Genomic DNA, 13,850 nt, shown 5'->3' with positions numbered 1-13,850 from the left:
ATAGGAAATAAAGTGTAAAATAATTCACAAAACAACATATATATTTTCTTTAAGTTAAAAAAAATATTAATGATTTATGTATGACAAGATAAATTTTAGGAGGAAAGTATGATTTAACTATTTCGTAGAATAATATTTTTTCCTTTTATCTTTTTTTTTTAAAAAAGAAATATAATTATTGCACTGACATTATACCATTGTAAGATACATAGCATCAAATGATAGTTCAACCCTAAAAAATGATACTCAGATTATGAATTGAAGTTTTTATATTTTGAATAGAGAATTTCAAGTAAAAATATTATTGACATATAGAATTTTATATATATTTCAAATTAAATAATTATTTTTTATCGTTTTAATACATCATGCCATTCAATTTAATTTTTGCAATTCATTATCAATTCACCTATATATTTTAGTAAATCATAATTCACCCATAAATTTCAAATTTTTTTTTATTCTGAGTTAAATTGAATTATATTAATACGAGTTAAATTATAATTTCAACTGCGTTTTGTATGATTCTAACAAGAATTGTAAGATATGGTCACGAAAAGAAATATCTATTATATATGTATATATCTATAAATATATATATTTGGCGAAAGCTCCAAGCGGAGGAAGAGACTGACCAATCCATAAACATACTGTGAATACAAACAAAATGGTGGAAGAAGAAGAGCCTGACCAATATGTGGAAGAAAAGACCCGACCCATTACAAGTGCTATGATCACTTCTTTTTTCCTTTTCTGATTAGTTCCTGTAACAAGAGTTGAATTCCCAACTATTCGCTCCACAACACAAGACTGAGCTACAAAGGCTTGGGAAGTGCCTCGATCACTTTTACGTAGTAACAGCTGCTCTTCTTTTGGGGAAAGATAAACTTCATAATCATTCCAAAACTTAAGCTCATTTCTCAATGGTTGCCAGAAATCTTCCCATCACGCTTCTCTTTCTGTTCTCATCGTTATTCGCTATGGTAACTGTTTTTCAAGCTTGTGTTTTTCTTTTTCACTCGTAAATTTTCAATCTTTTAGATTAATCCTCTTGTTGCTCGACCAGAAACCATAAAATTTTGATCCTTGTGAAAAGGTCAATTACCCTCAATTGTATAATGGGTTTCAGCTGTCTTATCTACAAGGGCGAAATTTCATTCCTTTTTCTGAATTTTCATAGCTAGCAAATAGCTTAGGAATATTTTTTTTTTCGGTTATTTTATCACATGGCTTTACATCAATACTGCGAGAGATGATCTATTGTCGTGTGTACTTATTGGCTATTAGGCGGTGGGACTGGAAATGAAGAATTCAACCAACTATCCTATTGTGGTGAGCACTTGGCCTTTCTTGGAAGCCGTTAGGGCAGCTTGGAGGGCTGTGGATTCTGGGTTGTCTGCAGTAGATGCTGTTGTGGAGGGTTGTTCTGCTTGTGAGGATTTAAGATGTGATGGTACTGGTGAGAGTCTAATACCTAAATAACTCCTACTTCTATATATATAGATGTATATGTTTCTTGTTGTCCTGTATTTTTTCGTTTCATTTTGAGATAGGTTATTGCTTTTCTTAGAAATGTAATCGCTTTGTTCTTATTAGGACATTAGAGCTGTGAGTGCTGTGTTAGGCTTACCAATTTCTGTAACAAATAACAACTTGGGTGCTTGTTTGTTTTCACCTTGCAGATTCTAATGGTATAATTTCCGTCAGGAAGAAAAATAGAAATAGAAAGAGAAAACTACGAGGTTCAGCTTTTTGAACTTATTGTTGAGTAGTTCTGAGCATATTGTTCGCATTAGATGCTTACACTTGAGGAGATTCATCTTCAAGGATGATAGTTCTGTTGTTTTCTATTATAGAAGTTATGACTTTTGGAAGTGTTAAACAATTAGTTGGAATTATGTACAATTTCTAAAAGCATTTATTCTCAAAGATAATCGGAACATGCATGTTGATTTTTATTTCTTGATTCTGTAACATTGAGCCGTAGGTGCCGATATTGATGTACTTCATTTTATTATGAACAGTGGGGCCTGGTGGAAGTCCGGATGAGAATGGAGAAACAACAATTGATGCCCTTGTTATGGATGGGGTAATCAGCATCTAATTGCTCTTTCATCTACTTCATTTCTTTACCAGTGCATGTTCCACTAATTGAAATGATAATCTATCATGTGTTTGGCTAAGGGTATGCATAGATGACAATGGAGGTTGGAGCTGTTGCTGCCATGAGGTATGTCAAAGATGGGATTAGAGCAGCAAGACTTTTAATGCAGCACACGAAACATACTTTGCTTGTCGGGGAGAAGGCTTCAGCTTTTGCCATCTCAATGGGTCTTCCAGGACCCATAGACCTTAGCTCACCAGAATCTAAAGAGAAATGGACAAAATGGAGAGAGGATAGCTGCCAACCAAACTTTTGGAAAAATGTTGTTCCTGCTGATAGTTGTGGCCCCTACCAACCAACAGATAATACAGGCCTTACTAATGGGGCATGCTCCAAAGCCAGTATCTTTGGATCAATTGAGTACAGATCATCTCTTTTTGGCCTTCGGAGTCATGATACCATATCAATGGCTGTTATTGATAAAGTGAGTTGACATATTTATGAAGTTCATTTTTCAGTAAGTTCCTTTTGTTAAACAAATTTCGTTTCCAGTATAGGTGGGTCATATTGCTGTTGGAACATCAACTAATGGAGCCACTTTTAAGATACCTGGAAGGTAAGACTAGCATAAGCCCAGCCCTGACAAATGGCAGAGATAATTTTACACTTGGAAGATGACAAATGGTTTCTTTTCCCTTCTGTGTTGCTCCTCCTGTCATGATGTGCTCTGAGAAATTAAAAAAACTCATCCCCAATTATCTTTTTTCTTTGTCTTGTTGCTTGTTGCTGTGTTACCCTCTCTGGAAGTCTGGTTGTGTGAAAATAGATCCTATTTCTTCTATTCTCTATTAGAGTATCATGAAATGATAATCGTTGGATTAGAAGCAAAGGACGACTCTTTCTTCACATGATTGCAGGAGGAAAAGGCTACGTATTAGGGGTCCCCCCAAATCTATTGGCTGTAATATGCTGCCATCTTATCTTCTGCCCTTGGTGTTTTTAATTTCCATTATCTTTCAAATCAAATAAATTTGTTGACTTGAATCTGGGATATACCATGTTTGTTCTTTCTTTGTACAGATTGATTTTCGTTGAGTTATTTCAGGATAAGCTGTACATAATATGCTTTGTTTTGACTGTAGGGTGGGTGATGGACCAATTGCTGGATCTTCAGCATATGCTGATGATGAAGTAGGTGCTTGTGGAGCAACGGGTGATGGAGACATCATGATGCGCTTTCTTCCATGGTAGTATAGTAGCACCCAAAGTTTCTACTTTCCCTTCTGGAATTATTTTCGGGTTTAGGACTGAAAATCTATGCATTTCTTCAAAATCTGCTGAAAGAACAGGACGCACTTAAAACTTTCGTATTGGTTTAACATGTACTTAAAACTTATCATGTTGGCAACCTTGATGGCATCAAAATATGTCTTGGGCTTTGTGTTGGTTTGTGAAGCAAGCTGCACCAAATTTTGCTGAAGTTGGACTTTGCTTTGATAAGCGAATTATATATGTTTAAGGAATACAAAATTGTCATCGGAGAGTATTCAGGAAGTTTAAATCTAATATTACAAGTAATCCAGTAAACAATAATATGAAGCCCAACTACCCTTTTTCGAGCTTGTGCCAGTGGAGTCAGCTGGGTTTTGATGATTAAGTTTTTGTGACCAAAAGGGCAAACCTGATTTATCATTTCTGTTTTGCTGCATGGTTGCTCCCCCTAAATGAACAAATATCTAAATGGTTTATGTTCGAAATTTGCATACATGTATATAACATATATGTTCTGCATTGCTGAGTTCATGTTATCCTGCTTGTCTAGATTTCCATATTTCAGCTACTTCAATAGCACCTCCTTGAAAAAATTGTGTTTGATCTGATTTTAAGTTGGCCTTTTTCCGCCTTCAGTTATCAAGTTGTGGAGAGTATGAGATTGGGAATGGAACCTAAGCTTGCTGCCAAGGATGCAATATCACGAATCGCGAGAAAATTTCCAGATTTTGTGGGGGCTGTTATTGCTATCGATAAGAATGGCGCGCATGCTGGTGCTTGCCATGGATGGACATTTCAGTACTCTGTAAGAAGCTCAGACATGGATGATGTGGAGGTTTTCACAGTATTGCCTTGAAATAGCAACTATTTGCAAATCATGCAATAGCTCTTGCAGCTGATTGTTCTCATTCTCCATTCATGCCAAAATCAAATCCCCATTAAATTTATACAACCCTATTATTCTTAATTCTTGAAAGATAGAACTTTCTGCATGCTTGTATGCAGTAACTCTTTTAGGAAATTTGTAAGTGGGAAAACAATTTGATCTTTTATAAATAATAAAATATGAGAGATAATGAAATTTGTTTATAAATAATAAGATCTTTTGAACTTAAATTGATAGAACTTGAAAGCTTTTTTTCAGAAAAAATTACTATTTATTCCAAGTAAAATTCTTTTAATGAGACAAACAATTCCAACTCCTTTATCTTTGAACATAAGAAATAGTAAAATATAATTGGATGGAAATTTTGTTTTGCATTTTTTGACAATTTCTGTTGCACACTACTCTCTACCCACCAAAAGAAAAAAAACAACTACAGAAAAGTAATAAAAGAGAAGGCAAAGAAGGAAGTAAGACATGGTAGGTGTATAATTTTTATTTTACTTCTTAAAAAAATGTGCAAGGTGTTTATATGAGATTTTAATTTAATTAAATTTTACTTTAAAATATCTAACCTTTCTGAAAAAATATATACGACAACATTTTTTTTATTAGAAACACTCGAAAGGTCTGTCTCACCCATTTTTACATTGTTCAATTATAAAGCAATTATGCGTTTAAGAAAAAAAGATGATACTTTGCACCGGCTATTGGGAGATGTGAGCTGGGGGAGGGAGTGAGTACGAGCGCAGAACTAGGTGACGCATTGAGCCGACCCGAGATGCATTGATCGGTGTCTGAAATCCAACCTCTTCCTCTCTGAACAGGAGAGGGATGCCATCTAATGGCAATATGGCGTCAATCCTTTTTTTTTTCACCTGGATTTATATATGCAATTTTGCATTAAAAGAAAATTAAAAATCCATCAAAGAGCTATCTTTGCTTGGGATTCTCGAGTTCTAAACGAACTTTTCTGGAAATCGTTGGAATTTTTAGTCTTGGTTTTGGCTATTTATTTATTTTTTTCGTGTATCACATTTACATACTCCCTATTTATTTAAATATAATCTCATTAATGGAAGGAGATGGAAATGGTTCCGCTTTAGGTGATGAGTCTCCCCAAAATTTGCAGTCTGACGGGGAAGCATCCTTTTTGAGTGGCAATCTTTTCTTGGATCACGTTGGGGAAGTTACTCTCACTCAAAATCCAGATGGGTTGTCCTGGAAATTGCTTGAGTCCTCAGAGAATGTAAGTATAATGCAATACTACAAAGCATACTCTCTCGAGTATATTTCTTTGCCAAGCCTAAATATTCTCTCTCATCCTACTCTCGTGTTTTTTAGCTTTTTTTTCCTTTTTTTTTTTGGATATGACACCGAATTTTGCTTGTAGGATTAATTGGGAAATTGGGTCTGGTAAGCTGGTATTTGTCCTCGCTCATTTGGCTGGTAGCCGATGTTCTTTTTTGGTCAAGTTTGCATTTCCATGTCTTCGATTTAGCTCTTTCTGGTTACTTTGAGGCATGGTCAACCATGATGTAGGGATACTAAAAGTTGGATGATATAGAGGGCTTTAGCTAATAAATTGTAGGCTTGATTAAATGTATGGTCAAGTACTTGGTTTGTTGTTTAGATGAGATATACCATAAACAACTTTGATTGATGATGTGGTTAAGTTGAGGTTTTTGGAGTCTCGTTGGGCTGGGTTTTAAGGAACTGTTGGACATGGATTTATAAATTGTTAATTGGAAGTTCAATGCTGAGAGGGGTTTAGAGGTAATGAAGTGTTATTTTACTATGATCTGGTTGAAATGCATATAAGCTCAGAAGAATAGAAAAAAGCATAGTTTGGTTATCAACTCTTGTCAGGAGGAACTAGATACGACCCTAAAACAGATCGACTTGAGACAGGTTTTTTGACTTAACTGTTAGAATGCATGTTTTTAATTTTCTCTCTTCCATCCATAGAATTGAATGAATCTGAACCACAATGTCTTTCCTTTGACTATGAAAGAGGATTTTGATAGTGGTTTTTACTGGAACAGGAATCACGCTGTTTGGGATTTAAACTTGTCCCAAGAGTTGCTACTGAGATCAAATTCTCAGATGTGTATGCCGTAGAGTTTTCTAATTGCAGTTTGATGCATGGATCAGATCTCTCAATTGCTGGAAAATGTTTCTTGAGTCATGGCTCTGTTGCCTCTGAGGTTTTGTTTTTATTTATGCTCTACATTTTGCCCCCTGATTTCATATTCTGAGATGTTTATACCGGCCTTTTCTTCCCTTCTTTTGCTTAAAATGATGTAGATGTTCTGCTTTACGGTGCATGGATTTCAAAGGTCACAGTCTCAGCCTTGTCTTTGGGTCCTTGCTGCATATACTTTTGGTCACAAGGATTTGCAGACATGTCAGATGTGGGTGAATCAAGTCAATGCTTCTTTAAAAATGCAAATAGGAAGACCAAAAAGTCTGCTGGTATATATCACATGTTTAATGATAAGATAAATGTAAACCTGCAGTAGAAATGGTTTCCGGCATTTACTTCTCATTGACTAGGTTTTGGTTAACCCAATGAGTGGGAAAGCAAATGGCTGTAACATCTGGGAAAAGGTGGCCCCAATTTTCTCTCGTGCAAAAGTGAAAACAAAGGTGAGTGTTTAACATTCTTAAATATCTGTTGTCCTTCGTTCTTGAGTCTTAAATATTCTGTCATGATATAATTAACATAATCAGTTTCAAAAACTTTTTTCCTATTATTAGGACTGCTATTTATTTAGCGCTTGTGCATTTATCTTGTTCCTTTTTTTTTTTTTCTGCTTCTATTAACTAGTAATAAATATTTTGAGCACAAATAGGCTTTATCTTTAGTGATGTCTTGCGACTTTGAACATGTGGTATATCTCCAATCTTGAATTTATGAAGTGTATGTTCGAAGTGTCAAGCATCTTTTCAGGTTTTAGGTTAGTCACTCTGGCAAGCATATTGTGACGAGTATGAACAGAAATATTTGCAATGACATTTTGTCATTTTCTAATTGATGTCCTACTAATCATGGATTAAGACAATTCAAAGGTGAGATTTCATATATCCAAATGTAATGAAATGTAACAAATGATTTTGTAAGTATGATTGTTCCCCATTTTGCTTCCAAAGTTTTCAGTTTGTTTGTGATGGAAATTTTGATTCCATTCAAAGTTCAAATGGCAAATCACATGTGACTAAGAAAAAAAAATTGACATATAGCATCTTCAGTTTTTTCTTTTCTTTATTTCTGATTGAAATATGAATTTTTGGTCCCAAAATAAGATGTGAGACTCTAAGTGAGATGTAATTAAGATAAACATGCTAAAATCCTTCAGTAATAGTTTCTACTATTTCTTCCATCAGGTGATTGTGACACTGAGGGCAGGACATGCACATGATATTATGGTAACTACCACAAACAAAGAGCTGAATTCCTATGATGGTGTTGTGGCTGTTGTAAGTGGTTATGGTTCCTCCATTTTGTGCATCTTTCTCATTAATATAATATCAATAGCGGGTTATCCTTCATATTCTAAATTTATGATCTTAGAAACTCTAAATGATGATTCAAAAATTACGGGGTTCTGAACTTTTTTATGTTTATTGGGTCCCATGAAATTGATGCTTTCTTCTGGCCATTACGTATTATGTATGTGTTGGATTTTATCATATATCTCGTTGACCAATTTGCTGACATCCACTTGATTTTTAGGGTGGTGATGGGTTCTTCAATGAAATCCTTAATGGGTTTCTTTCTTTAAGGCATAAAGTTCCTTACCCACCAACTCCTTCAGATTTTGCTTGTCCTGTTCATATTAGTGGAAGCCCTTTAGTTCCTGAACCTGAGGAAACTGTTGCTGCGAGCCATCAAAGCGAAGACCATCCCCTTCTTGTGGACTCGAGTGAAAATGGATCAAGATTCTTAAACCTCAGTATGTATTGTAACTAATGTACATTTCCTGATGTGTAAAAATCTAGGTTTTTTTTTTAGTTACTGTAAGTAATTTTTCTGATATTTTTCCATATTTATCTAAAATTACAGAAGCAAGTGATGATTTATATCACGCAGGTTAGTTTTTCCCCTTTGAGGTAGTATAAGGTGGTCATACATAGGTGCTTTATAGTCTAATCATTTCTTTCCACTCTATGATAGTCTGTTGATATATGTCCATTTTATAAAGAATTTATATTCAACATCGACTTTGCTTTCTTTGAAAACTTTACAGATCAAGATCCTGACTTTCCCCTAGGCAATGAATGGTTTAGATTTGGACTTATTCCAGCAGGATCAACTGATGCCATAGTGATATGGTACGTTCTTGTGTAAATAGAGTGTCTTTCTCTTACTTCTTTCTTTGACATTCTTTTGCATGTGGGACTTAAACCAACTATCATTTGAAACTCTTTTGTTAAACTGACTGCTTTTCTGGATTCAAATGTGGGAGGCTCTTAGTTAGCTTCTGTTTTCTCCGTTGGTGTTGAGGAGCTCCGTAAGTCCTAGCTCTCCAATTCAGCTCTCTATTATCTATATGCTTTCTAGAAATATGATTGTTCCAAATTGATGTTATTCCTGTTAGATACAATTAGAATTCCTGGATCTAACTGGAACTTCAACATTTTTTTAACAGTATTTTTATTTGGTTCCTGCATTAATTTAGCATCCCAAATTGCTTGAAAATTGAAAGAAAATCTTAAATCATTGTAGGAATTGCTTGAAATCATGTGAAAGGGTTGTTATTGAAATATATAGGTTCCATTTAATAATGAAATGTTGTTTTTGTGCTTTCTAGAAAATTATTTTATTTAGGTTCTGATTATTCTACAAATATGCAACTCGTACATACTTTCATGAATAAATACATGCACAGATACACCTAAATTTAGAAAATAATGATTAGAAAATATTTTCATGTACCAAATGGAGCTTTAGTGTCCATGAAGAGTGAGGGGACACATAGAAAACTTGAGATCACAAGATGCTGGTTAACAGCAACACTGAAGCTGTTATACAGCATGTTTCCTAGTATAGATGCCACAATATCTAAATTAGAATATCATTCTGTAAAAAGAGGGAATTCTGATGAGGCTTGGACTAACAGTTTGACCTGGTAGTTTTAATAAGCAAGTAAACTTCACTGGTTTGACTATCTCAAAAAAAAAAAAAAAACTTCACTGGTTTGACAGCAAGCAAAAATTAGAAATAAAAAACTATTTTTTGAGAAAGCTATTAAAATCTATTGAACAGATCAGTTTTTGTCCAGTGCTTTTTAACACAAACAATTATGGAAGATAGTTTTGGTACATTTGAAGACTTATCATGCTCCTTTGCTTTTATTTTTCTTTAGATTGGTGTATATGGTTAATTTAGCTTGGAGAATCTTGAAAGACATTCCATGGTACTGTTGGTTGGTGACAGTACTACTGTTAGGAATCATATTTATAGGATATTATCTATGTGTTTGTGGCTTAATGCTGATTTTGACTACACATTTATGATGAAGCATTTTCATGAAGTCTCCTGAATAAAACTATCCTGCACATAGTGGTCATTTGGGTCCTTTGGAGTGTGAACATAAACTGTAGGAAATAATGCCAGTGTGAGTGCAGTATTCATGTATTTTGGTTTTCTAAGATGTACGAAGAAGGACAAGCTTTTGGACCATGTTAGCTATTTAAAAATAACTCATCCAAGATACATGGAAAATGACTAGCTTATCCTTCCTAGCAGTCTAAATGATAAAACTAAAACTTCGTAAATTCTGTTTCTAACATCAAGTCTTATTTAGCTATACAATTTCAGAAAATTGATTCTGTTTCTTTGGGGCTCCACAACTAAGATATTGAAGTTGTTTGTTGAGTCCTTTGTTTTCTTTTTTAAAGAATTTCATATCTGTTCGTGGTTCTCTTGTACATCAATTTATTAGGCTATATTTGAAACGAGTCTACAATTTAGTGAAATTCATTTTAATTGGCACTTGGTTCATGTAGAAGAGGGTGTAAATTTTTTAGAAGATAAAAGATTTCACATGGAATTAAAACAATACATTCAAAGTCTTACATTGTTCTAATTTCATATAGAATTCAATAGGAGGTCAATTTTATTATTTTAAGGAATATTTTCATCATCTTCTAATTGAAATAAGTGAGAATTTGCAAATTAATTCCAAAAAAATTCATATTTGTTTTAAACATAGTTTCGATCCAATAGTGACATTTCTTTTTCATTATTGATGTGGCCAAAATAAAAGTTATTACTCATATTTGATGCTGATGATCTGTAAAACCAATTGCTGGCTCATTCTGCTTATTCATTTGGGTTTTGGCATTTATGTCTAGTATTTTAATATCTCATTTGCAGCACAACTGGAGCCCGAGACCCTATAACATCCGCGTTGCACATTGTCCTCGGCAAAAGGGTGTGCCTTGATGTAGCTCAGGTTGTGAGATGGAAAACAAAATCAACTTCAAAAGTTGAACCTTTTGTACGCTATGCAGCTTCTTTTGCTGGGTAATTTTTCTTTACTGCTGATCTGATGCCTCTATACGTATTATGTATTCCTAAGCCTTCACAAACATATTCTTACCAGACATATGTGCATTTTATCTATTGTTTATTTGGTGCATTCTCATGTGATTATGCACATGCACTGATTAATTTTAAACCGAGTTCTTGTAGATGGGGGTTTCTTGATTATGATTGCAATATCAACCAAGATATGCTTCAAATTCCTTGACAAATGCAAGCATTACCAAACAGGGCTGAGGCTTGTTTAATCATTAGCCATCTGCGTCATAACGGCTTTCAGTTTTGCTATTTTTATGTCTATAGTAGAGGCTATAGCTTGGGTACTCCTGTCTGTATTTTCCTTCACATGGGGAGAGAGGAATAGTAGGACCTGTTAAGGGGAAATGATCCTCTTCAACATTTCAGACAATTAGTTTCAAACCCTTTGCTTCATCTTTTTTTTTTACTTTTCTCTCTCCTTCTAAATAATACTTTCAGTACCCTCTTGCCATCCTGTTAACACATTCATTTTCCTATCAAGAAAGGAAAATTTGCTTATCTATAGACAACAGATAATTTTAGGACAACCCTATTGTTGCAAATTTGTTTCACATACATAATTTTAAGATAATGTTGGTCTCCCTTTGCTTGATTGTTAATTTTTAATCACCTAATCCTCCTGTCAAAAACCAAGCCTGATGAACTAAAATGCTTTTTATGGATGAATTTTTTTTTTCTGAATTCATCTTCTTAAAATTGCCAGTTATGGATTCTATGGAGACGTCATTACAGAAAGTGAAAAACTTCGCTGGATGGGTCCCAAGCGATATGATATTGCTGGAACAAAAGTTTTCTTGACTCACAGGTATATTTTAAATGGGCTTGATAGCGAGGAATCAACGTTTTATTAATCAGTTCCCAAATCTAAAAATCTTCTCTTACTATGTTCTGTATTGTGTTAATCATTTATCCCCCTCAGATCATATGAGGCAGAGGTAGCCTACCTAGAAGTTGAATCAGAAAAACCCTGTGCAGCCCCTGACAATTGCTGTCAACAGGGTAGGATATGGCCACTACGGAGTACAAATAAATCTGAAAGAGTGGTTTGCCAAGTTAACTGCATTATTTGTAATACAAAGCCAATTCCACATGCAAAACCTTATTCACGTCTAGAGGAAACAAGATGGAAGAAATCGAAAGGGTGTTTTCTTAGTGTGGCTGCTGCTTTGATATCAAATCGTAATGAAAGAGCACCTGATGGCTTGGTGGTGGATGCACACCTTTCAGATGGTTTCTTGCATCTCATATTGATTAAAGATTGCCCCCGTGCTATGTATCTGTGGTAATTTTCATAATTATTACAAAATTTATCCCCTTTTCAATCATCAAGTATCTTATTTTTGGGTGTTTTTAGAAAGTAGGTGAAGATTAAAACTAATATGCGTCACGACGTGAAAAAGAAATAGAAGGAATATTTGTACTCAGAGTTTCATGGAGGGAAAAGAAATCAGTTTCTTTGGGTTAGGATCATCCTAAATGTTCAAGTGTTCCAATTCTGCAGTACCTCAAATAAATTCATATGTGAAGGTTGATTTTGAGGACTTCCCAGAACTGTAAAGAAAATTGGTAAAATTCGACTTGAGATCATTTTTGTTTTAATGATCTTTGAGATGCTTGTCAGGGTAGATAATAAGCTTCTTGAATTTGTTTGTGCTATCCCTTTCCTCAAACACCATTGGTTATCTACAACTTGTTTTTATGAGCTTTACATTGCTTTATCTATTACAGGCACCTTACCCAGCTAGCCAAAAAAGGCGGTACTCCTTTGAACTTTGATTTCGTGGAATATCACAAGGTATGCTTTCTCACTTTTTTGTCATCCTTGTAGAGTTTGAAAAGAATTCCTCGGTGTTTTTCCAGTTCTTCAAGAAATAATGTTGCGAATTTGTTGTTTTTCTCCTCTTATGTTGTATGTACAGACTACAGCTTTTACATTTACTTCTTTTGGCAAAGAGAGTGTCTGGAATTTGGATGGCGAGCTGTTTGAAGCACATCAACTGTCAGCACAAGTATTTCAAGGCCTTGTCTGGTTATTTGCATCTGGTCCAGAAGTTTAGCAGAATACAATACTAGAAAGTTGTCTCCAAGATTAGCAGAGTAGAATGGAATTAAACCTAACTACAAACAATTAATATGGTATTTAACATGTCATATAATAAAATCTGTATAGTTCCCAGGTAATGTAACTTGTTTGAAGTGTATCAGCTGATGATGTTGACAAGGGGGTTGAAGAGAATGGTTGTATATGTTGAGTACTGTAACATAGGAAGGTAAACAAGCATGTTTATAACTAATACTGAATAAAAAGTGTATCTAATTGTTATATGTTTGTGAATTTTGAATCTTTAGCATCAGCTGAAGGAATTTTTGGATGAGATTTGTGCTGACTCCAGCCAATTTGTTATATGGACTATGGACTATGGCATGTATTTGTCTGGATTTTTGCATAGTGACATGTAAAAGTTTAAAACTAAAAAATAAAATTAAAAACAAATGAAAAAAATTGCAACAGTTTAACATACTAATAATGTTATGAACGTTGACAAAATACTAAATCACATAGTATATTCAACTATCTATTTATTGGAACTGGAACTGTAATTACTTTAACTATATAATAAAATTACAATTTGGAAAAAGGAGAAATGAAATAATAACTTTTAGGAAATAGCCAAATTTATAATCTATATTGTAGTTTACTACCCTTTTTATGCACAAATATCAAATACATGCCAGTTACACATATATATAAATATAAATAGAACTAAAATATTTTGTGTGGTTACGTTTCTTATCATAATATAACCAATAAAAATATAAAATTAAAATATATGATTGATTTTGTAACACCCAAAACTTTTATTTAATTTTATTTTAATTTTTATTAGAATTTTTATTTAATTTTATTATATTTTAATAATTAATTTATAAAATTTTAATTTAATTTAATTTAATTCAATAGAAATAAAAATAAAAATAATAATAAAATGAGGTAAAATTAT

General features: G+C 33.8%; 2 protein-coding genes across 4 annotated transcripts; both read left to right on the top strand.

Annotated features, from left to right (window-relative positions):
• The first annotated feature begins 602 nt into the window (after positions 1 to 602).
• Positions 603 to 4,475, top strand: LOC110820541 (N-terminal nucleophile aminohydrolases (Ntn hydrolases) superfamily protein). Of its 2 annotated transcripts, XM_022050035.2 has the most exons (8): positions 603 to 983; positions 1,288 to 1,459; positions 1,683 to 1,742; positions 2,025 to 2,089; positions 2,196 to 2,588; positions 2,662 to 2,720; positions 3,247 to 3,351; positions 4,013 to 4,475. In XM_022050035.2, the coding sequence occupies exons 1-8, from the start codon at positions 924 to 926 to the stop codon at positions 4,230 to 4,232; spliced, it is 1,134 nt and encodes a 377-aa protein (XP_021905727.2). In that variant the 5' UTR covers positions 603 to 923; the 3' UTR covers positions 4,233 to 4,475. The 2 variants fall into 2 exon arrangements, with proteins under 2 accessions (XP_021905727.2, XP_021905728.2); XM_022050036.2 differs by lacking the exon at positions 1,683 to 1,742 and having other exon boundaries at positions 605 to 983.
• A 411-nt stretch (positions 4,476 to 4,886) lies between these two features.
• Positions 4,887 to 13,173, top strand: ACD5 (Diacylglycerol kinase family protein). Of its 2 annotated transcripts, XM_088210876.1 has the most exons (14): positions 4,888 to 5,017; positions 5,392 to 5,508; positions 6,305 to 6,466; positions 6,567 to 6,734; positions 6,816 to 6,908; positions 7,647 to 7,739; positions 7,996 to 8,215; positions 8,326 to 8,352; positions 8,510 to 8,594; positions 10,642 to 10,791; positions 11,552 to 11,653; positions 11,768 to 12,130; positions 12,577 to 12,643; positions 12,768 to 13,173. In XM_088210876.1, the coding sequence occupies exons 3-14, from the start codon at positions 6,401 to 6,403 to the stop codon at positions 12,903 to 12,905; spliced, it is 1,572 nt and encodes a 523-aa protein (XP_088067002.1). In that variant the 5' UTR covers positions 4,888 to 5,017; positions 5,392 to 5,508; positions 6,305 to 6,400; the 3' UTR covers positions 12,906 to 13,173. The 2 variants fall into 2 exon arrangements, with proteins under 2 accessions (XP_088067001.1, XP_088067002.1); XM_088210875.1 differs by having other exon boundaries at positions 4,887 to 5,508.
• Positions 13,174 to 13,850: the final 677 nt, after the last annotated feature.

This window comes from Carica papaya, chromosome 9 (assembly GCF_054855325.1).
Source record: "Carica papaya isolate Zhongbai chromosome 9, ASM5485532v1, whole genome shotgun sequence".
NCBI classification, from domain to species: Eukaryota; Viridiplantae; Streptophyta; class Magnoliopsida; order Brassicales; family Caricaceae; genus Carica; species Carica papaya.
The sequence above is the reverse complement of the archived record's forward strand: the minus strand, read 5'-3'. Positions and strand labels throughout refer to the sequence as shown.

What these genes read in the sequence shown, in the direction of transcription:
- ACD5 (XM_088210875.1), top strand. Translation starts at nt 5,335, where the DNA reads ATGGAAGGAGATGGAAATGGTTCCGCTTTAGGTGATGAGTCTCCCCAA. An exon ending in TGCTTGAGTCCTCAGAGAAT is followed by an intron (nt 5,509 to 6,304) that starts GTAAGTATAATG and finishes TTACTGGAACAG; the next exon opens with GAATCACGCTGTTTGGGATT. An exon ending in ATGGCTCTGTTGCCTCTGAG is followed by an intron (nt 6,467 to 6,566) that starts GTTTTGTTTTTA and finishes AAAATGATGTAG; the next exon opens with ATGTTCTGCTTTACGGTGCA.
- LOC110820541 (XM_022050035.2), top strand. Translation starts at nt 924, where the DNA reads ATGGTTGCCAGAAATCTTCCCATCACGCTTCTCTTTCTGTTCTCATCG. An exon ending in CAATGGCTGTTATTGATAAA is followed by an intron (nt 2,589 to 2,661) that starts GTGAGTTGACAT and finishes TTTCCAGTATAG; the next exon opens with GTGGGTCATATTGCTGTTGG. An exon ending in ACTTTTAAGATACCTGGAAG is followed by an intron (nt 2,721 to 3,246) that starts GTAAGACTAGCA and finishes TTTTGACTGTAG; the next exon opens with GGTGGGTGATGGACCAATTG.